The 23,674-nt window shown below is 43.1% G+C and overlaps 1 protein-coding gene across 1 annotated transcript in view; it reads left to right on the top strand.

The window, feature by feature from the left end:
- GALM (galactose mutarotase) overlaps positions 1-23,674 on the top strand; it is a 65,301-nt gene that overhangs the window by 18,049 nt on the left and 23,578 nt on the right. Inside the window, 1 exon segment of the mRNA NM_214406.1 lies at positions 6,614-6,695. Within this exon segment, the coding sequence (NP_999571.1) occupies positions 6,614-6,695 (82 nt within the window).

Raw genomic sequence — 23,674 nt, 5'->3', positions numbered from 1 at the left:
AAATAAGAAAGGTGATTCTTCACTTCCTTTTTCGTTAACTTCAAGAACTTTCACCCTCCTTCTTGAGATCTTAAAGAGAGACCAAAAAACAAAAACGAAACAAACATGCCTAAACATAAGAGGTTATGCAATCATGGGCATAAAGACACCCAGTTTTTAAAATAAGTTCAGAATGAAACTTTGGAGAAATAGAACAAAATAATAATGGTTTTATATATGGGTAGTATGTCATGGTGATTATTCACTATTTTCCACATTTTTATCTACTCAAGACATCTTATTTTATAACCAGGGGTTGGTCTAAAGGAACAGATTCAGAAATAGAGAAGTTAGACTTGAAGTATTAGATCTGCCAACATGTTCAAGTGAAGGAGATAAAACGGGAACATGTGAACATAGAATCACTAAGGCTCTTTCTATTTACCTGAAAGGAGGACCTTCCTGACCAGAATTTTCCCCCCTTTCAAGCCTACAAGGACTTGGAGTGACAGGTATTTCTGAATTTCTTTCCAGAGGCTGAATGTTTTCCCAGGTCATAGACCTGTCCCACAAGGGTGGTCAGGGTCAACTCCCTTCTGTGTGCTGTCTCAGCAACTGCAGCTCAAATCTGCAGCCACTAGCTTCAGGCAGAGGGTGGGTGGGGACCACCAGCCTTTTGGAGCACCCAGGTAAGCGTTGATGGGCAGTCATTGGGCCTGGAGTCAAGGGGTCTCTCTGCGTTTTCAGAACATCTCTTGCCCTACCCTCCCTATGTGTCTTAAACCCTCCCCAGGGAAATAGCTCAAAATTGGATATTTAAAGTAGTCAGCGCATCTTATATATATTTTTTTAAATTTAATAAGCCGTATTTTTGTCCTACTCAGGGTCAGACTTTGACTCATTGCTTCTAAGTTTGAGTGTTAGAGGCCTAAGGGGAAAAAGGTATTATGTTTATCAAAGAATGGAAAAGGCATGTAGGTTGCACTTTGGTTGGGGTTTTTTTTTGGGGGGGGGGCTGTTCCTTTCCTATCTAACACAAAACTGGGAGAACTTTTTTTTTTAACTGAAACTTTGCTTAAAGAGCTATGAAAGCAGGCCTGGGGCAATTTGAGATGAAAAGCAATAGCTATGGTTCTTGTATGACTGAGTAGGTATGTCTTCAAGGACCCAAGTTGTTCCATGATTCCATTCTGCTTCTTTATGTTATGGCTTTTGTCCTCAGGCTTATCCTCTCATGGTCAAAAGGTGGCTGCCACAGCTCCAGAAGCCACTTCTTCATATAGTCACATCCAGAGATTTAAAAAAGGACTTGATCTGTTTTTCATATCTCCAATGTTCTATTTTTAAGAATAAGGAAAACTTTACCCAGAAGCTCCTCGGCAGACTTCCCCTCATATTTTGTTGGCCAGAAGTATGTCTTATGCTCCGCATAACCCAATCACCAGGAAGGGCATTAGACCACCCTGGTGGGCTCAGACAAATCAAAGTTTGCCCTCAGGCCCAAGGTGGGGGTCCTTTCCCTGAATATATCCTCACATAGGATAAATCAATGTCAGTGTTCTGCCAGGGGAAAGAGAGTTTGCTAATAGGGAGGTGAGATGACTTTTGGGTAGTAACCATAGTGTCTGTAGCATCCTGCTAGCAGTGATAAGAGCTGAATTAAGGCAGTGGTAGTGACAATGGACAAAAAGTCTTTAAAGCCCCAACCAAACCACAGTGAGCTCTATAAGTGGTTAATGTTACAAACAGCAGCAGCTAAGCAAAGTTAACCAAAGCAAACACTGAACTCAGAGATGGGTCTCAGTTCTGTCTGTGAATCAGCATGCCTTGCCAAGTTTTCATCAGCCTGGAAAGGAAAAGAATCCAACAGTAATATTCCATCAGAATAGATCATTACATTACTCCGTGTCAGAAGAGTCATATAATGAAAACTGTACTTCCTTTACTGAAGGAATGTTACTGCTGTTTAGTGATCCATTGATCAAGAGAGTGTGTGCCTAGTCAGTATTCCTTTCCTTCTCCTTTCAGCTTCTTCTTAACATTTTGGGGTTTTTTGTCTGTTTGTTTGGGCTGTACCCACGACACATGGAGGTTCCCAGGCTAGGGGTCAAATCAGAATTGTAGCCACTGGTCTATGCCACAGCCTCAGCAACCTGGGATCCGACCTACACCACAGCTGATGGCAATGCCAGATCCTTACCCCACTGAGCGAGGCCAGGGATCGAACCCGAGTCCTCATGGATGCTAGTTGGGTTTGTTAACCACTGAGCCATGAAGGGAACTCCCTTCCAAACATTTTGGACTCAACTTATTGGTGTGTGATTTTCATATTGAATCATTTTCTTCCTGCCCTAGTACCAAAAAACAGACAGAAAAATGAAATTCCTAAGAAGCTCCATTTATAATAGTAAAACAAAGAAATTCCTCCAAAGTCTATCAACAGGAAAGTAGATACACAAATTGTGATATAATCATAGAATGGAATACTACTCAACCTTGAACTGAGCATTGAATAGATAGAGCCAAAGAAACAGTTAGTCCCAGAGCTCTCTTAGGTGCTGGCAGTATCCTGAGGGATGATGGCAGTAGGGAGATGATGACATTAGGGAGAGCCACACAGAGAGGCCTTGCTAGGCAGGGGTACAGTCTCCTCCCATTTTGGACCTGCCTTCCCAGGTCAGATCAGGGACCAAACAAGTGTCTAGGATAGTGGGGGCTGAGGAGGTACCTCTGCCTCAGCCTTGTCTTCCACACACTCTTACCCCTGTCCAGCACTTATCTGCTGGGAAGCTACAAGAGAATCATAGTTCTTCAGAAACAGCCTCCTGGTAGTGTAAATAAACCAGTTTCTGTCATATGTAGACATTGATTCTCATGGCCTCTAAAATCGTGATCTTTTTCCTCAGGACAACTCCATTTGATGGTGTGGAGCTAAGTCTTCTGATGGTGGAATATATTTTCAGTTAACCCAGAGGGCTCTGCCTCTCTGCTTACTTTTCAGAAACCCCGCAGAGCCTTTAGTTTAGCTTTGCTCAGGGTTTCGTTGAGAAGATTGCTTCAGCACTGTTGACCTTTTGAGCCAGATAATTCTTTGTTGTGCAGGTGGGGAGGCTGTCCGGTGCATAGTAGGCTCTTTAGTAGAATTCTTGGCCTCTTCTCACAACTACTTCTCTGGTGGCCTTACCACCCCCAGGCATGACCATCAAAAATGTCTTGAGATATCTGTGGGGCAAAATCATCCCCAGTGGAAAACTGCTGGTTTGGTTTAGTTTTGAGCTTTCATTCAGCAAAAGCCCTCACCTGGTTTCCTTTCCACATCATCTGCTGTGAAGCTTTAAAATACTGCTATTAAGCATGATGGAGGACAATGTGAGAAAAAGAATGTATATATGTATGTGTGACTGAGTCACTTCGCTGTGCAGTAAAAAACTGACAACACTGTACACCAACTACAATGGAAAAAATAAAAATCACTTAAAAATAAAAAATAATAAAATAAAAATAAAATAAAATACTGCTATTAAAATAGAATCCTTTTTATTAGAAACATATATGTGTATTTTCCGGTTTGCAAGCAGCAAAACATGTCTTTACTGAACAAGAACCCTGGACAAAAACAGGGGCATCATCAGCCCAGTTTTACACCAAAGGAAATGAGATTCTAGAAGGTTTAGTGACTTCCCTGGGCCACTCATTGAGAACTGGAACTGGACCCTAGGCCTTTCTGACCACTCCGTGTACCAGCCTTTGACTCTACCAGGAGGGCATCTTTTTTTTTTTTTTTTTTTTTTTTTTTGGTCATTTCTTGGGCCGCTCCCATGGCATATGGAGGTTCCCAGGCTAGGGGTCGAATTGGAACTGTAGCCACCGGCTTACACCAGAGCCACAACAACGTGGGATCCGAGCCGTGTCTGCAACCTACACCACAGCTCACGGCAACACCGGATCCTTAACCCACTGAGTAAGGCCAGGGATCGAACCCACAACCTCATGGTTCCTAGTCGGATTCGTTAACCACTGAGCCACGACGGGAACTCCCAGGCTGCATCTTTATGGAGGAGATGGGACTCCAGTTCTGACTCCTGGGCTTCTGCCACGTGGCAGGGAGTAGGTCCTCTGGGTGGGAAGTAGGCCAGAGAAAGGGTGATGTGGGCCACCCCCAGTGAGCCTGGAGGTGATGCTTTGGCTGTCCAGCACCTGTGTTTACAGGTCACTGGCCCTTGCTCTTTTTTTTTGCCTGGCAAGTGGAGCGAGTAGAAGAAACCCCTTGCTAATAAGCCAAACTCCAAAGAGCTTTCAAACCCATTGTCTCTCTGACTTTTCACCTTCATAATTCCATTCAGAAAAGAAAATACCCTTGTCAGTTGAATCATTTGAAATGATTTTCTCCCATTCTGTAAGGTATCTTTTTGTTTTCTTTTTGGCTTCTTTTGCTGTGCAAAAGCTTGTAAGTTTGATTATGTCCCATTGGTTTATTTTTGCTTTTACTTCTGTTGCTGTGGGAGACTGACCTGATATCTATATCTATGAGTCCGCTTCTTTTGTTGTAATTTTTTAGTTTCTACTAAATGATCTCTTTGGAGTTCTCTCCCTACTTTATCCCTCTCATTGACATTGCATCCTGTTGACTTTGGTCTTTGAGAAAAAGACCTTTATAATAGATTTTTTTTTTTTTGGTCTTTTTTTTTTGTTGTTGTTGCTATTTCTTGGGCCGCTCCCGCGGCATATGGAGGTTCTCAGGCCAGGGGTTGAATCGGAGCTGTAGCCACCAGCCTACGCCAGAGCCACAGCAACGCGGGATCCGAGCCGCGTCTGCAACCTACACCACAGCTCACGGCAACGCCGGATCGTTAACCCACTGAGCAAGGGCAAGGACCGAACCCGCAACCTCATGGTTCCTAGTCAGATTCGTTAACCACTGCGCCACGACGGGAACTCCCTATAATAGATTTTTTTATCTCCTCCATTTATTCTTCTTTCTCTTACTGTCCCCTTAGGGCTGCAGCTCCTCAAGAATCTATCCTCAGACCTCTTCCCTCAAATTCTTTAAGTCTCTCTGAGACCTCTCATCCATGCCTATACCTGGAATTATTAACTATGTGCCAATGACTCTTAAATCTGCGACCTCTGCATTTCTCTGTGAAACCAAGGTTGAACCCACATCTACCAATATCAAAAAGACAGACATTCCCGCCTGTCTTATGAATACTTCAGAGTAAATCCAAAACCAAACATTATCTTTTGTCAACAAATCTTCTCTTTACTACTTATTAAGACTGATGTTTATGTCCCTCTAAAATACATATGTTGAAATCCTGACCTCCAAGGTGATGGTGTTAGGTAGCAGTGCCTTTGAGAGGTAATTACTGACAAGGGCTTAATCTCTAAAATATGCAAGCAACTTACACAACTCAAAAGCAAAAAAGCCAACAACCCAATGGAAAAATGGGCAAAAGACCTGAATAGACATTTTTCCAAGGAAGATATATAGATGGCCAACAAGCACATGAAAAAATGCTCAACATCCCTGGTTATTAGAGAAATGCAAATCAAAACTACCATGAAGTACCACCTCATACCAGACAGAATGGCCATCATTAATAAGTCCACAAATAACAAATGTCGGAGAGGGTGTGGAGAAAAGGAAACCCTCCTGCACTGTAGGTGGAAATGTAAGCTGGTACAGCCACTATGGAGAACAGTATGGAGGTACCTTAGAAAACTATACATAGAACTACCATATGACCCAGCAGCCCCACACTTGGGCATATATCCACACAAAACTTTCCTTAAAATAGACACATGCAGCCGCATGTTCATTGCAGCACTATTCACAATAGCCAAAACATGGAATCAACCCAAATGTCCATTGACAGACGATTGGATTAGGAAGATGTGGTATGTATACACAATGGAATACTACTCAGCCATAAAAAGAACGAAATAATGCCATTTGCAGCAACATGGATGGAACTAGAGACTCTCATATTGAGTGAAGTAAGTCAGAAAGAGAAAGACAAATACCATATGATATCCCCTATATCTGGAATCTAATATACGGCATTAAGGAATCTTTCCAAAGAAAAGAAAATCATGGACTTGGAGAATAGACTTGTGATTGCCAAGGGGGAGGGAGTGGGGTGGATTGGGAGCTTGGGGTGAATAGATGCAGAATGTTGCCTTTGTAATGGATTAGCAATGAGATCCTTCTGTGTAGCACTGGACACTATGTCTAGTCACGATGTAGCATGATAATATGAGAAAAAAGAATGTATACATGTATGTGTAACTGGGTCACCATGCTGTACAGTAGAAAAAAAAATAGTGTATTAGGGAAATTAAAAAAATTAAAAATTAAAAAATAAAATAAAATAATGATATAGAGAAAAAAAAGAAAAGAAAATACATCCTAGGGGTCACATTTGAAAGTTTCTTCCAAAAGTATTGGCTGCTATTTTGCACCCCTGTCTACCTAAATTAAATGAACATATTAATCATCATCATAAGTCTAGTGGGATTTCTAAAGTTTTTGCAAATGCTTAAAAACATTTCTTCAAGAGAAGTTATAAAGCAAATATATAAAATAAGGCTGAGCATTAAATCTTCTTTTGTTTCTCTTCTTTTTGCCTCTCAGGGTTCCCCAAATATATATGACCATGAAGTCACTATAGAAGCTGATGCTTTTTTGCCTGTGGATGAAACCCTAATCCCTACAGGTTTGTTAATTTAAATGTTTTTATAGGAGCACAGAGGTGTTAAGAATTCTACTGCAGTGTCTCAGGTTGCTGCAGAGGCACAGGTTCAATCCTCAGCCTGTCTCAAGGGTCAAAGGATCAGGCATTGTGTGGCATAGGTCACAGCTGCTGCTTGGATTCAGTCCCTGGCTTGGGAACTTCCAAATGTCACAGATGCAGCCATTAAAAAAAAAAAAAAAGGCAACAGGCATAAACTGAGATAGTCCCAAACACCCTGGGTCAGCTGGTCATCTTAGCTGATCATTAGACTCCAGAAGTTCTCCATGAAAATGTAAATCTGTTACTCCTTGGCACTTAGAGATAAATTAATCTAAGCATTAGCTCACAAATGCAGGACCCTAATGGAACATGATGTGGTTTTTGACAGAATAGGAAAGGGTGGGATGGGCCTTACCCTGAGGAGGACAAATGCAGCTGCATCACCTCTGAGACATCATTTGGGGGGTCAGGTGGAAGGGGAAGTCCAGCGTATCAAAAGGGAAGGTGAGGTGTTGCCAGAGCTGGATTTCATGGGTGGGTGGGTGGGTGGGTGTGTGTGTGTTTGTCTCCTGGATTAACTGGATTGAAATCATCTTGGTTATTATTATTTGGGATCAAAAATACCTTGGTTTATATAGGCAAATCCATAGAGATAGAGAGTAGATTGGCAGGTTGCCAGGGGCTGGGAGCAGAGGAGAATTGGGAGTGAAAACGGCTACAAGATTTCATTTGAGGATGTTGAAAAGATTCTGGAATTAGATAGTGGTGATGGTGCACAACCTTGTAAATATACTAAAAACTGCTGAATTGTACACTTTAAAAGTACACATTATAGTATTCATAATGTGAATTATATCTCAATTTTACAAACAAAAGAAAGAACCTTGGTTCATGTGTTACCTCCAGAATTGAGGGGTGTAGTTTTGTGCGAGATTGTATGTGCACCCTCGTCTATCTCTAGGGGACAGATGAGTGACAGCAAAATGACTGGCAGGGGTGCTGTTTTTTTGTAGTAGTTTATAGAAATTACCTTGAAGCAATTACCCCCCAATGCAGTAAATAAATATTCTTATTGTGGTTTTGTTAAAATCAAAGATCAGATAAATGTAAAGACACACTTTGGGAGTTCTCGTTGTGGTGCAGCGGAAACGAATCCAACTAGGAACCATGAGCTTGCAGGTTCGATCCCTGGCCTTGCTCAGTGGGTTGGGGATCCGGTGTTGCCGTGAGCTGTGGTGTATGTAGGTCACAGACACGGCTCGGATCTGGCATTGCTGTGGCTCTGGTGTAGGCTGGCAGCAACAGCTCTGATTAGACCCCTAGCCTGGAAACCTCCATATGTCCTAAAAGGACAAAAGACAAAAAAAAGAAAGAAAGAAAGAAAGAGAGAGAGAGAGAGAAAGAAAGAAAGAAAAGACAGACACACTTTCTGCATCAGCTCCTCTTCTGAAGGAAGAGCTGCCCTCATGCTGCCCCTGACTGATCAGGTCTCCTGCCTGTGTCTGACAGCAACTTTGACTTCTAGGATGTGTCACATGTAACTTCATAGCTCCTTTGTCACATGGCTTATGTCCTCAGGCCTGTGTTCAGGGTGCAGCTACTTGTGAAAAGTCAGGAAGCCCTGTCCTTTCTGTTCCCACCTTGTGTAAGGGTGCTACTACTTTAGTTGTCTAATAAAGAGCTTAGAATGATAGAATATGAACAATTAGAAGCCAAGGCACTATCTTGGTTTACATCACAAGTAATAAGTCTATTGACATTTTAATCCCCCTCCTATGATGCACTGAAAAAGCACATCAATTGTGTGGTATTCTGTTAAAAATGCAAAACCCCAGTCCATTCAGAAGAAAACATTACATGAACCCACCTGAAGAACAGTCTACAAAATAATTGACCAGTACTTTTCAATGATATCAACATTGTGAAAGACAAAGAAAGTCTGATTTGCTGTTTCAGGGAGATAAGGAGATATAATACCTAAGTATAACATGGAATCCTAGGCTGGATCATGAAACAAACAAACAAGAAAACACTTTAGTGAGAACACCGGTCAAATTCTAATGAAGTGTGTAGTTTAGTTAATAGTGTTATTTCAGGTTAAATGTCTTAGTTGTGATCATTGTACCATGGTCATGTAAAATGTTAACATTCGAGAAAGGTGGATGAAGGGTACACAAAGATATATTATTTTTGCAACATTTCTATGAGTCTGAAGTTATTTCAGGAGTTCCCATCGTGGTGAAGCGGACCAGGAACCATGAAGTTGAGGGTTCAATCCCTGGCCTCGGCTCAGTGGGTTAAAGATCCTGTGTTGCTGTGGGCTGTGGTGTAGGTCACAGATGTGGCTCAGATCTGGCGTTGCTGTGGCTCTGGCGTAGGCCAGCAGCAATAGCTCCTATTAGACCCCTAGCCTGGGAGCCTCCATATGCCTCGGGTGCAGCCCTTAATAGATAGATAAATAAATAAATAAATGAAAATAAAGTTACTTCAAATTTCCAAAATTGAAAAAAGAAAAAAAAAAAAGACCCAGGGATCTAAGTAAGATTTAATACTTTAAGGTTACCAGGCACTCGCCTTGCTTTAGGTAAGGGTTTTTGTTTTATTTTGGCTCGTTTGTTTGTTTATTTGTTGTCTTTTTAACCCTGCACCTACAGCATATGGAAACTACCAGCCTACACCACAGCTCACGGCAAAGCTGGATCCCTAACCCACTGAGCAAGGCCAGGGATGGAACCCAAGTCCTCATGGATACTAGTCGTGTTCGTTACCCCTGAGCCACAATGGAAACTTCTATTTTTGGCATCTTTATAACAATGAGGTTGTGTTTGTGGATGCTAGTTCAGAATTTTTAAGGGGAAAAAGAATGTGAGCCTGCCTACCAAGCAGCAACTTCAGTTAACAGCAGGAATTAGAAACTCTCATAGGGAGTTCCTGTTGTGGCTCAGCGGCAATGAACCCAACTAGTATCTATGAGGACTCAGGTTCAATCCCCAGCCTTGCTTAGTGGGTTAGGGATCCAGCTTTGCCATGAGCTGTGGTGTAGGTCGCAGACAGGGCTCGGATCCCGTGTTGCTGTGGCTGTACAGGCTGGTGGCTGTGGTGTAGGCTGGCAGCTATAGCTCCGAGTCGACCCTTAGCCTGGGAACTTCCATATGCCAAAAGTGAGGGCCTAAAAAGCAAAAAGAAAGGAAGGGAGGGAGGAAGGAAGGAAGGAAGAAGCTCCCATAGACAAGGTAACAACAAAAATAATTAGAATAATAATCCAAGATAAATGGATTAAAATTTTTTGGCTTCACAGTGTTGAATGTTTTCATGGCTCCAGGACTTTTATGTTTGTCTTGGTAACATGTGTTATTTTTTGATACTGATGTGGCTCAATTAATGGGCATAAGTGAGCTGGCACATCTTGTCCTAAATGTAGAATGATTACGTTAGAACTTAAGTTATTATTATTATTTCTTTTTTGTCTTTTTGTTTTTTCTAGGGCCGCACCTGAGGCACATGGATGTTCCCAGGCTAGGGGTCGAATGGGAGCTGTAGCAGCCAGCCTGCGCCACAGCCACGGCAATGACAGATCCTTAACCCACTGAGCGAGGCCATGGATCGAACCCGCAACCTCATGGTTCCAGTCGGATTTGTTTCTGCTGCACTACGACTGGAACTCCAGGACTGATGTTATTAACTGCAAGAGAAAAATATCAGCAGCTGCTATTTTGTGATTGATAAGGAAGAAAATAAACTAAGTAGCTTATAAATAGAGGTGATGAAATAAGGGCATATTCTTTTCTATATGTTTATAAAATTTTATGCTCTCCTGCTAAGTTTTAATCAGATGAAAATCACAAAAATACATAATTCATGCCAGGTAAAGATGATTTGTCATGACTGTAAGAGATAATTGTGGCAAAGCACAGTAGAGCTTTACATGCAGTCTAATGGACAGCATAGAACGCACATTCACCTCAGTTCTGTACCATAAGTGACTTTAGGATCAGATTCTATACCCTGTGCTAAATTGAACGCCTGCAAAGTTGAATAGACTATACGAGCTCTGGGCTCTCAGAGAGGCAAGAGCCTGTGTTCTAATCTTGGCTGTGTCATTAACTAGCTAGGGGACCTTCAGTGCATGTATAATACTTAGCATTTAATCTCCATAGACTCATTGCCCTTTCTGCAAATAGGAAGGAAGTTGAATTCAATCAGAGTTAATAAATTTTCATAAATCAGATCCATAAACTTTATTTTATTTATTTATTTTCATCTTTTTTTTTTTTTTAGGGCCACACCCATGGTATATGGAGGTCCCAGGCTAGGGGTTGAATCGGAGCTGTAGCTGCTGGCCTATACCACAGCCACAGCAACGTGGGATCTGAGCTGTGTCTGCATCCTACACCACAGCTCATGGCAATGCCAAATCCTTAACCCACTGATCGAGACCAAGGTTTCAAACCCATGTCCTTATGGGTACCAGAGGCTTCGTTAACCACTGAGCCATGATGGAAACTCCCATATATTTTATTTTAAAAAACAGTTTGGGAAATACCTGGGGTTGCCTAAATTTTCCTTTTGCCAGGCTAGAAGGCTGTTATAAATAGAGGGCTATTAAAACTAATTGGGAATGTATGTATGTTATATTTCAATTTCTAAAAAAAAAAAAATTTAACCATTGGTATAATAATAAGGAACAGAGGTAAATAGGCTAAATTTATTAAAAAATAAACCAGGAGTTCCCGTCGTGGCGCAGTGGTTAACAAATCCGACTAGGAACCATGAGGTTGCGGGTTCAGTCCCTGCCCTTGCTCAGTGGGTTAACCATCCGGCGTTGCCATGAGCTGTGGTGTAGGTTGCAGACACGGCTCAGATCTTACGTTGCTGTGGCTCTGGCGTAGGCCGGCGGCTACAGCTCCGATTCAACCCCTAGCCTGGGAACCTCCATATGCCGCGGGAGGGGCCCAAGAAATGGCAAAAAGACAAAATAAGTAAATAAATAAATAAATAAATAAACCAATAAAATTACCATTCATAATCACCATTTTTCATAAGAGAAAGAATGTTTTAACACCACAAAAGTAGGGAAAGTTTAATCCTAGAATTTAAAAAAGGCCCTTTAAATTGACTTTATCTTACTTTTTTTTAAAAAAGTGATAGCTGATTATCCATATATATATCTCAGTTTTCTGTGAACCAGTGAAATTTTTATCATAGACTGATGATTGAGTCCAATAATTGGTCTGTAAGGTTGCTTGTAACTTTTACATTCTGTGATTTTACTGCTATTTCCACCACTCTTCAAAATTGTTAGAACTCTATCACTAACGTAAATAAGCTGTAACAACTTCAGAGCTCATGAAAAATTTATAATTCTCTTTTACAAATCCATACATCAGCCCCTCCCACATATGTTACATCTGTTTGCCCAATGACTCTTAAACTGAAATTATACAGGTTTTTTTCCTTCCTCCTTCTCAGAAATGCTTAAGAAACAAATAATTGTATGATTCCTTTGGAACGTCCTCCAAAAATGGGTGGTAACTTCTACTCTGTCATTTAGTGATGTAATAATTCACACGTCTGGCCCAGTTTCAGCCAGGAGCAAATCTCTAGGAACTCATATTTTGTCTGACTCTTAACATTGACTCCAAAGCTCATGAGCAGATGGCTTAACTGAGACCAGTCCGAAGTCATTTGGTCATTCAGAAGTGCCTCCTATGTGCCTGGGCTTGCCAGGAGTTGGCAGTGGCAGACCCTGCCCAAATATTATTCATTAACCTGGAAAATGTCAGGGTAGATACAACTAAGAGACTTGGAATAGAAAGAAAGCACTGCCTGGGGGCTCCTCGATAGAGATGAGAGTGAAATAAAACCTGGAAGGGAAAGTAAAATTTTGCCAGGCAGCGAGGAGAAAGGTATTTTGGACAGAGATGAACAAGAATGGGCAGTACAGGAAATAGCGAGACTCTCTCCAGGGAAGAGCTGGGCTGCTGAAGCACTTGGGGCATGCTTTTCATCGCAGAAAATGGATGGGCTCATAGAGGTTGGCTGGGGCCTTGTCAGATCTGCACCAAGCTCTGGTACATCTGCAATCCCTGAGGTGGCCCTGGATTACCCTATGCTGACCTTAAGTTCAAGGTCACACAGGGCAGACACACAGGTGTACCGGATATTCAGCCAGAACTGGACTGTACTGAACCCCAAGTCCACTCTTCTGAGACATGCTGTAAGAAACCTGTTAGACAAGCCACACTCTGTTGAGCATTCTGAGAATTGACATGCAGTATCTAGAGACTGCGGTTATGTTGAATTGAGAAAAAGGAAGATACTATTTATCTGTGAGATGAGGTGGGGGTTATGACAATAGAATCTGGTATTTCAGAGAGGGCTTTATAAATAAAAAACCCACACCGCAACCCTGTAAGGTAGGTTCAGCTCATTTTTCTTATTTATCAGATGTGGAAACTCTAGCACAGTAGTTTCAGTAACTTACTGAGAACCACTCAGTTAAGGCGCCATGGAAAGCTAGGATTCAAACCTAGGTAGTCTTGTATTAAAACTCTGGCTTTTAACTAGACCTGTAATCTACAGACTTTACAGTGTGGTTAGATGGAAGAAGGGTTCTGGGGAGGGGGAAAGGAGAGAGAAAAAAGAAAAGTAAATGAATTTCTTGATTATATAGAGAGCCAAGATCACCATATAGTCATAAAATAGGAAGCCAGAAACTGAACAAAAAAGCTTTGGATGGTTGTCAGTTCTCATTTCTTCTGCCACCTTTTATACAGGTGGCCTCCCAGCTTCTCTCACTGTTTTCCTCCCCATTTCTCCTTCTCAATATATTTCTGCCTCTCTATAAAGAAAACAGAAAAAAAAGCTTGTTAGAACTGTATTTAAAAAGAGGGGAAAAAGACACAGAGGTCAAGTCTCCAGCTTTTATGGATGTAAATTTATACTTTATTTGTTTTCAACTCCTTTTTGTTTGCCCTTTATGAAAGCTGTAACCTGAGCTCTTCTCAAAGGAAATGCTGATGCAGATCTAAACTTTGGGGGTGTTTTTACCTTGGTTACAGACTCTCAGTAAATAATTTATCAGGTGATGGGAAAACCCATTATGTGAGAAAATAGCACCTTTTATTCTATAGTAGCTGTAATACTGTGGCTGAGGTACTCAGTAAAAAAGGGGACCTTCCCCCCGTGTGTGTTTTGGGGAGAGATGAAGTCCTGTCCTCCATTTTGCTTATTGTAGGCTTGCTGATTGGGCATTATTACATAGAGGAAAGGGATATCTCGATATAGCGTTTCAGAGAGCCCAAGCAAGCACCATACAATAAGATCCCCTTGTCTTAAACCTATAGCATCGGAGTTCCCATTGTGGCGCAGTGGTTAACGAATCCGACTAGGAACCATGAGGTTGCGGGTTCGGTCCCTGCCCTTGCTCAGTGGGTTAACGATCCGGCGTTGCCATGAGCTGTGGTGTAGGTTGCAGACGCGGCTCGGATCCCGCGTTGCTGTGGCTCTGGAGTAGGCCGGAGGCTACAGCTCCGGTTAGACCCCTAGCCTGGGAACCTCCATATGCTGCGGGAGCGGCCCAAGAAATGGCAAAAAGACAAAAAAAAACAACAACAACAACAACAACAACAAAAAACCTATAGCATCATTTAGATCTCTGTCTCAGGCAGGGCCCACAGATCTTGAGCAGCCTTGGGCACCTGTTTCAATCCTGACTTTGTTCCTGTTGACAATTTGGCAGGGGTAGAGGGCATATAAAATGTCTTCAGCCCTTTCTACCAATAAAGCATGGAAGACAACAGCCTGTACTATGTGGCTTCTTTGTTCTTCCCCTTTCTCTGCTCTGGTAAAAGGGTGTCTTTTTTCCAAAGCTCACTGGAAATGCCTCAGCAAGGGTGAGACATGGTCCTTCCTCACAGGTGCCTCTCTCCTGCATCAATAGAAGGTCTCTGCAAGACAGAGAGCTCCCTTCACCTGTAGACCAGGAGCAAAGTTGCCACTAAGCTGTCAAGACTGGGTTTGCATGTCAGCATTAGTGTAGCTTTGCTTCTTCTGAGCAATTGTTTTTCTCTACTTTAAAAAAAAAAAAAATGCAACCCCTATAGCATTAGCTGCTGCTTAGGATGGGCTCATACCCTGTAACTGGGGCATCTTCAAGTCATCTTGAGTATGTTTTTATGTTGTTGTCAGGGCTGTCCCTGTAGTTTCCCAGAAGTGGAACTCCTGAAAACCGTTTACTAGGAAGGACAAGTATATAGTGGTTGTCCACAGAGAGAGAACAGTCTAGTGCCAGATTTCTGTGCTGACAAGACAGATATATAGCTTCAAGACCCGAGTCTAGTGTCTTGTCCTGTGGCAACAAGAGGAAACCAGTCCCTGGTGCCCTGCTCAGGTACAAAGCCAGCTGAATTTGAGCAGATGAGAAAATTCAATCTTTCTGTTTCTCCAGGGATTAATTCATTCCCAGGGTTGTAAATAATACCTTTCATCCTTTCGTCTAACAGAACTGTGAGACTTGGAGGCGATCTGGGCCACCTGCCCAGCAAGACTTTATGATGTATACAACACAGTGCAGAACTAAGTGTGTTTTAATAGGCATTTATAGAATATAGATTTTTTCTTTTTTTTTTTTTTTTTTTGTCTTGTTGTTGTTGCTATTTCTTGGGCCGCTCCCGCGGCATATGGAGGTTCCCAGGCTAGGGGTCGAATCGGAGCTGTAGCCACCGGCCTACGCCAGAGCCACAGCAACGTGGGATCCGAGCCGCGTCTGCAACCTACACCACAGCTCACGGCAACGCTGGATCCTTAACCCACTGAGCAAGTGCAGGGACCGAACCCGCAACCTCCTGGTTCCTAGTCGGATTCGTTAACCACTGCGCCACGACGGGAACTCCATTTTTTTTTTTTTTTGTCTTTTTGTTGTTGTTGTTGTAGCTTTTTTTCTTTTAATTTTCTGTTCTTTACTCGTAATAGTAGATAAAGAATCAAGAAAGCAGAAATGAATGCTTTTATTAGTCTTTTGCATCTTAAAGTAACATTGTAAAATCCCATCTTATTCTCTTTATTGAGAGGAGATACCTTTTATTTTTATAAAAATTTACCCAATCTATTCTGTTCCCAGCCCATCTGTGTTCACTTGCTGTTCTTACTGCTCTTCATTTTTAAAGCTCCTTCTAAAATTACATGAAAGCAACCCCATTTTGACAAAATTAGAATTCTGGTAGAAAAGGCTTACCACAAGGCTGTGGAGAGAAGCTCAGCAAGACATTTGTATTTTATTTCAACCTCTCTGGATTCAACCTACAATTCATTTGATTTTATAATTACTTCCCTAGGGCAGATCTAAGTCTCTGACCTGGAGAAATAAATTCCAAAGTAGTCTTCTGGTTCAAAGGTGGTGCAAAGAATACTGTTTTTTGATCTGTGTGTTTTAATCTTTGTGGAGCTTCTTACAGAAAACTCCTTTAGACTTTATATAATTCTAAAATTGTGGACATAATATTAATTTCAACTCTCCATCATTATGCTTTCTATTTCCTTTTCATCCCACGTCTCCACTACACCCAATATTGTCATCAGGTCCCGCTGATTTTTTTTTTTTTTTAAGTAAGGCTTAATTTTTTTAGAGAAGTTTTTGGGTTTTTGTTGTTGTTGTTGTTGTTGTTTTGTCTTTTTAGGGCTGCACCCATGGCAAATGAAAGTTCCTAGGCTAGGGGTCGAATTGGAGCTACAGCTGCCAGCCTACACCATAGCCATAACAACTTGGGATCTGAGCCCCATCTGGGACCTATACCACAGTTCAAGGCAACACTGGGTCCTTAACCCACTGAGCAAGGCCAGAGGTTGAACCCACATCCTCTTGGATACTAGAGTTCATAACCCACTGAGCCACAACAGGAGCTCCTCAATATGTATTATTGATTATATGACTCTGTCTCCATCATTACTGACCCAGTGTAGGCTATCTTTTCTTCTCTAGATCAGTGCCTGGCTTATATTATGAGCTTCATAAATTTGGATCAGTGAATGAATAAATAAATCTGGACAACCGGTCTCTAACTGGAGGGAAAAAAATCTCTTTAGATTTGTCCTATATCTGGTTACTAAAGTTATCTATCTAAAATTAAAATCTTGGGAGTTCCCTGGTGGCTCAGCAGGTTAAGGACCTGATATTGTCACTGCTGTAGTGCAGATTGGATCCCTGGCCTGGGAACTTCCACATGCCTCAGGTGTAGCTAAAATAAATTAATTTAATTTAATGCAAATCTTACTTTGATATTCTCCAGTTTAAAAAAAAAAGGTTTTTGTCTTTTTAGGGCCACACCCCATGGCATACGGAAGTTCCCAGGCTAGCAGGGGTCGAATCAGAGCTGCAGATACCAGCCTACACTACAGCAGCGCCAGATCCAAGCCACGTCTGTGTCCTACGCCATAGCTTACGGCAATGCCAGATCCTTAATCCATTTAGCAAGGCCAGAAATCGAACTGCATCCTCATGATCACTAGTTGGGTTTGTTACTGCTGAACCACGATGGGAACTCCCTAAAAAACTTTTAGATGCCTTCCAGACGCATCCCCCGCTGTGTCTCACTCACATCTCACCCTGTTTTAATACCCACCTCCCACCCACAGGGACCACCCAATGCCCTTTCCTTGCTACATGTACCCCTACTCTTTTCAAGGCTCATACTTTCTCTTTAGAAATGTTTCCCCACTTCCTGGAAAGAACAGATTCTTTGTTGCTCTTTGCATTTTTGTAATGACGTAAACTGTTTAGAGCTTATGTGCCCACGCTCCTTTATCTTCCTCTCCATTAAGTCTACCCCAGATGAACTATCAGAATTTACTAGTTACAGATCCAAAGTGGGGAGCTAGAAGGGAGCTGCAGGCTGAGTCTCTTTGGCTTGGAGCTAGAGAACATATCTATGCTAAACAGAAAAATGAAACCAAGTAGTAGCCAATCTGTACATGCTATGAACGGCTACTCTTTCCTTTCCCTCTCCACCCCTTGTTAGTCTTTTTCCATCCTTCTCTCTTCTTTACATTTGTTTTAAACAGAGTGTATTAAAGCGGTACCGTATGATAACTGGGATTCAGCAAACCTGGATGCAGCAGGTGTGCTACCCACCAGCAGTGCTCTCAAGTCAACCACGAAAACCCTCTGGGCCTCATAACCTAAACTCTAAAATCTCATTAGATTAGTTACGTTAGTTGAACTCCAAGTTCCTGTCAGTTTCTAATAATGATTCAAAGACCACATGGAACCTCTAACCCAGATAATTTTTCTTGGCCACACCCATGGCATGCGAAAGTTTCTGGGCCAGGAATCAAACCCCGCCACAGCTCCACAGCTGTAACCAGAGCCACAGCAATGATAGTGCTGGATCCTTAACCCACTGAGCCATGAGGAAACTCCATAAGCCAGATATTCTTAGCCAGGGCAGGGTTCATACTTGTATATCTGGGAAGATGATGAAAGAACTTAAAGGGATTCATAAACTCCTGAAATTCTGTGTAAAACCTTGTGTGAGTTGGTTGCATCATCTTGGTCTACAGAGGGGTTTTCCAGTCTTTTTTCCTCTCTTGAGGTAACAATAGTTTATGGTTGCCTTATTATATATTATTGTATATAAGGATAGTCATCATTTTTGAGACTAGCAGTGGTATATTTTCTTCTTTGTAATCTTCAGGGTAGTTTAAAAATTTTTTTTCCTAATTTATCACCATTAAATTCCCTGAAGGGAGCTAGAAGTCTAGCTAGAGAAGGAAAATGGCAAACTAAGAAGAGTAACTTCTCCAAGGTCCTACCCGGAGGAGCTATAGCAGCCAAGACTCTGGGTCAGAAAACCAGCTTTTCTTTCTGCTTGATCAGATCAATGAAATTGTCTTGTAATACTCACCAGCCCTTGTTCAGTCAGGACTGCAGGCCTGGACATCAGTCTGTGGAGTGTGGGAGCAGGCAGGCATGCCGGCCGCTCTATAAGTGGGAAGCCAGAGCATGGTGTTCTATTTGAGTAACACTAAAAAAAGTAAAAACTGGTGATAATTGAATCTTATGGATTATTATTTACCCTGGAGCTGTTTCTTGTATGACAGACTCTCCCAGATGATGTTCAAGGAAGTTCAATACAGAAACTCCAAGGAACTCTCCTGGTAGCAATGAACCCCTCCAAGGGGATGCATTATTGAATCCCTCTCTACAAAATGGCCCCAAGAATGGCTTTATGAGGCTTCAGAATAACATCCAAAGCCACTCATGTTCCCTGCTAGAAAATATCACTGCTACAAGATTGGCAAGCGTGAGCCAGCATGGTGGGAATTTGGCAGGAAGAAAGCTCAGAAATTAGCACTTGGCTAGGTGTTGTATAATTCCTATGAAAATTCCAGACTAACATCAAGTAAGTTTGTCAGAAGGGGAGTTATTTTCTAGAACTCTCACTACCACCCTTGGAGAGCTGGTAGTTTAACACCCACCCTTCCCACACCCCAGGTCTGGACAGATGCCTGGCTCTGGTTCAAACCTGGTGCATAGCAATCCTTAGAGGTCGCCCCATTCTTAAGGGGATGAGAGATGACTGTGGGCTTTGCACCATGGGCCTGAGGCTGACTCAAGTCTCAGACCAGACTTGCTTTCAGTTCAGCTAGCATTTGTGGAACATCCACTGATTGCTAGGTGCTGCCTAAGGCACTGGCCATAGAAAGATGATCAAACACTGTCTGTGGCCTTGAAAAGCTTACAGGGAGTGGAGAATCTAGTGTAGTCAGGGCAGTGCTAGAATTATTGCCCTTGGGCCTAAGGGGAGCATAAAGGCAAGGATTTGAAGAGGCTTTCTTGAAAGCACCCTGAGCTTCAGGAAGCTTCTTAGTATCTGTGAGGATCTAGCCACAAGGAGAGTAAGAGTACTAAGCACAGAATGTGGGAGTGGAGTAGGCTATTAAGCCAAAAGCCACAGAGACAGTTGGGCAGAGTGGAGGCTAGGGTGAGACAAGGGAGGTGCAGCACTGGGGTGCAAAACTTAAGGCAGCACTCACTTTCAGGGTCCTGCAGGTACAGAGTCAGCCTCTGAGAGTGACTGTATCCTTAAATTTTGCACCCTAGCTCCTTGCTTGCCTCACCCTTGTCCCGGCTTTGTAGTTGAGTACAGTCATCATGGGCGTTCTGTGCCATCCTAAGGAGGAGCTAGGATTTTATCTTTAAATCATGGGAGACTTCGAAGCATTTTAAGCCAGGGAATTGACCTAGCGAGACTGGCATTTTACAAATACTAACCCAGCAACTGTTGTGGGTGGGGTTTGACTGGAGCCAGAGATGGATGAAGAGTCTATTTTAATAACCCGAGCAAGAGATGAGGAGGATCTAAATAAGATTTCAGATGGAAGAAATATAGTCTTATAATATTAAGAGGTAAAAACCAGGAGGCCTGAATTGAATATAGAAAATGAGGAAGCAGGAAGGCTGTGTGATGACGCCTAGGTTTCCAGGACAGCTTCTGGGCAGTAGGAATGGAGATAGTAAGTAGCAGGAATAGAGGAGGAGGAGGTGGGATGAGGGATGGGAGTGGATGGAGGAACTATGGATTTGGTCTCAGAGATATTTGAGATTAAGGTGCCTGTGGGGCATCCAGGTGAGGATGTCCAGTAAGCAGTCAGACAGATGGGTACAATGTTTGAGGAAAAATAAGAGTGAGAGTATATTGTAGATTAAGCCATGTGGATTTCCCAGAGAGGAACTGCAGATTGAGAAGAACAGTGGTCTGAGGGCTGAACCCAGGGGAATCTGAGGAAACCCCCCACCAATATTTAAGGTGCAAGAGAGGTTCACAATAAAGATGTCAAGTCAAGTTCCCCTTGTGGCTCAGCGGTAAAAATACCAACTAGTATCCACAAGGATCTGGGTTCAATCCCTGGCCATGCTCAGTGGGTTGTTGTTTCCTTGAGCTGCACTGTATGTTGCAGACAAGGTTCTGATCTGGCATAGCTGTGGCTGTGGTGTAGGCCGGCAGCTGTAGCTCCAATTCGACCCCTAGCCTGGGACCTTCCATATGCCGTGGGTTCAGCCCTAAAAAGACATACATACATACATACATACATACATACATACATACATACAGGTGTCAAGTCAGATGGGCAGAGGAAGAAAGCAAACAAGGAGAGAAAGTGTCTGAAAGTCTTGGAGTGACCGGCTGTGTCAGCATTCCAGATAGGTCCAGCCCAGGCAACCTGGGAAGCATGCCTGTAGTGGTTGTAGTGGCTGTCATTGCGGGCCCATTTTAGAGTGTGACGGTAGAATCCAGACTGTGGCAGTTGGGGGAGTAAACTGGAAGTGAGGCAAGAGGATCAGGGACAATAAGCCAATGAGTGGTTCCCAGCTAAGGCAACTTTTTTTTTTTTTTCCTGGATGCACCTGCACCCATGACATATGGAAGTTCTGGGGCCAAGGACTGAATCCTAGCTACAGCTGCAGCTCTGCCACCGCTGCAGCAACACTGTATTCTTAACCCACTTTGCCTCAGCAGAAACTCCCAGGGAACTACTGAATATGGAGTCCTGGGCCCACTCTAGAGATTCCCATTCATTTACTGCAATGTGGAGCAAGGGAATCTGAACTTATAAAAGCTACCTAAGTGAGCTTAAGAAGCCACTGGTGTTGAATCTGCTTTCTAAAAGCTCTGAAAGGAAGAAGAGGGTGCCTCCATCGGGTGGAGATGCAGGGTCAAGGAAAAGGTTTCTTTAGTGGGGGAGGAGCTGGTTGAGGACAAGTGAAATGTTTGTCAGGTGGTGCCAAGAATCTAGGTGAGGACTGAGACTGTGAATTTGTGGTGGTCTCACTTGGTGCTTTTGGAGGGTTTTCTCCAGTTTCTCTCAGCATCATGGAGTCAAGAGCAGAGAAAGTGGTTTGTGGGATGATCTCAAGTTGGATTTTGTCTGGAAGGAGGGGAGGAGAGGACAGGCTTCAAGGCAGGTCAGTAAGGGTGTTACTAACCAAGTGGCTCAGGTCATAGGCAGTGGATGTGATAAAGGATGTAATAAAGGAGCAGGTAATAAAGGATGTGAGGGCCTTGATGGACGCCTCAGGGACCAGGCACCATGGTGGCACTCAGGAGAGCAGGTCTAGTGGGAAGGCTAGGAGGCTGCAGACAGTGGCAGCAAATGCCTGGATACCATCTTGTTGGGAGCCTATGATGGAAAGATTCTCTGCGTGAAAATGCCTCCTGTGGGCCCAACAGTGAAGGGTAAAGTTGCTTCTCACCTGAAAACATCATGTAACAGTGTTTTAGCATTTTATGCCTCAGATGGCATGTAATATCCAGAAGCAGTGCTGTCCCCCCGCCCCCCCCTGTAAGTAAAATCAAAAAGCGCTCAGTGGAAAGGAAAAAAAAAAAAAAAAAAACCAACAGCAGTAGAATAAAGCCGCAAAACCAATGCATCGGCAGAGTAAAGGGGAAAAACTGCAGCAGAGACAAGCTTTGAGGTTGTGTGATCTATGAAAATTTATAGAAATGTTACCTTAAAAAAAAAAATCCCAAGGTACTTAACTTGCCAACCACTGGAATGAAGTCAAAATTCCCACCCAGGGTGTTACTTTTAATTATCATTCTCTTTATGTTGTTTCCTAAAATAATAACAGGCATTCTAGAGATGATTTACCAAGATGGCTTAATTAGGTGTCAGATGAGTACCTGTGCCCACGAGCCGGTTACTGCTGGCTTCCGTATGCAAATTTGACTGACTGTTCTGAACCTGACTAAAGAAACAGACGTAATTGGAGCAGCTGGGCTAGAAGCACAGCTGGGCCATCCCCATGGAGACCAGACTCTTCCTATTGCCCCAGCACTCCTCCCACCCCCTTTTTTTTTAATACTGAGATGAATGCACAGCACATGTGAGCCTAGGTCTGTCTTAGATGGTCTCCACATCAGTGCTTTTCACCTTTAATGTGCGCACAAAATCAGCTGGGGGCCTTGTTAATGTGCAGATTCTGACTCAGTGTGGGGTACAGCCTTTGGGTCCATGTTTCGAACAAGCCCTAGGTGATACCTGTGCTCATGGTCCTGGGTCCATGCTTTGAGTAGCTGTTGAAAAGGCTCTAAACTGCTTTGTGTAAACTCAAATGATGTTTGTTGCTTTTCTCCTTTTTGGCATCTATTTGCCCATTTGCTTGCCTCCCCAACAACCCTTGTCCTCCTGCTGCTCCTTAGCTACCTTTATTCCCCATCTGGCTCCACTTCACACTCTCAACTCTGGGCCTCTTGTCAGAAGCCATTCTTTAAAGGTCACTCTGCAAAGAGCTACTCTCAGCCAATAGACTTCCTAGGTAAGACAAGCTGAAAATTTGATTTAAAAAAGAGAGAGGAAAGAACTAACCAGATATCACAGTGTGTCCCTGGAGGGAACAACCTGCTTTGTTGTGTTTGTCACATGGGCTGTTGGACTTACGGCCCTGGAATGTCACAGATGGAAAGGACCTTATCTTCCTCAGCCACCACCCACACCTATTGAGTATTTGAATCCCAGAACTGTGAGCCTCACCACCACCTGGCGGCCTTCGGGACAGGGCACTCACTGCCCATCCTGGGGTAGCACGTCAGAAAGGCCTTCCTGACATTGAGCCAAAATCTGTCTACCAGAGTTCCTGTCATGGCACAGTGGTTAATGAATCCGACTAGGAACCATGAGGTTGCAGGTTCGGTCCCTGGTCTTGCTCAGTGGGTTAAGGATCCAGCGTTGTCGTGAGCTGTGGTGTAGGTTGCAGACGCAGCTCCGATCCCGCGTTGCTGTGGCGCTGGCATAGTCTGGTGGCTACAGTTCTGATTCGACCCCTAGCCTGGGAACCTCCATATGGCGCGAGAGCGGCCCTAGAAAACGCAAAAAGACAAAAAATAAATCTGTCTACCTAGAGCTGACCCCTACTTGGCTCAGTTCTGGGCCTTAGGTCCCTGCAGAGTAGACCTAGGGAATTA

The sequence above is a fragment of the Sus scrofa genome, chromosome 3 (assembly GCF_000003025.6).
Source record: "Sus scrofa isolate TJ Tabasco breed Duroc chromosome 3, Sscrofa11.1, whole genome shotgun sequence".
NCBI classification, from domain to species: Eukaryota; Metazoa; Chordata; class Mammalia; order Artiodactyla; family Suidae; genus Sus; species Sus scrofa.
Note: the sequence above shows the minus strand (reverse complement) of the source record. Positions and strands in the feature narration are given on the sequence as shown.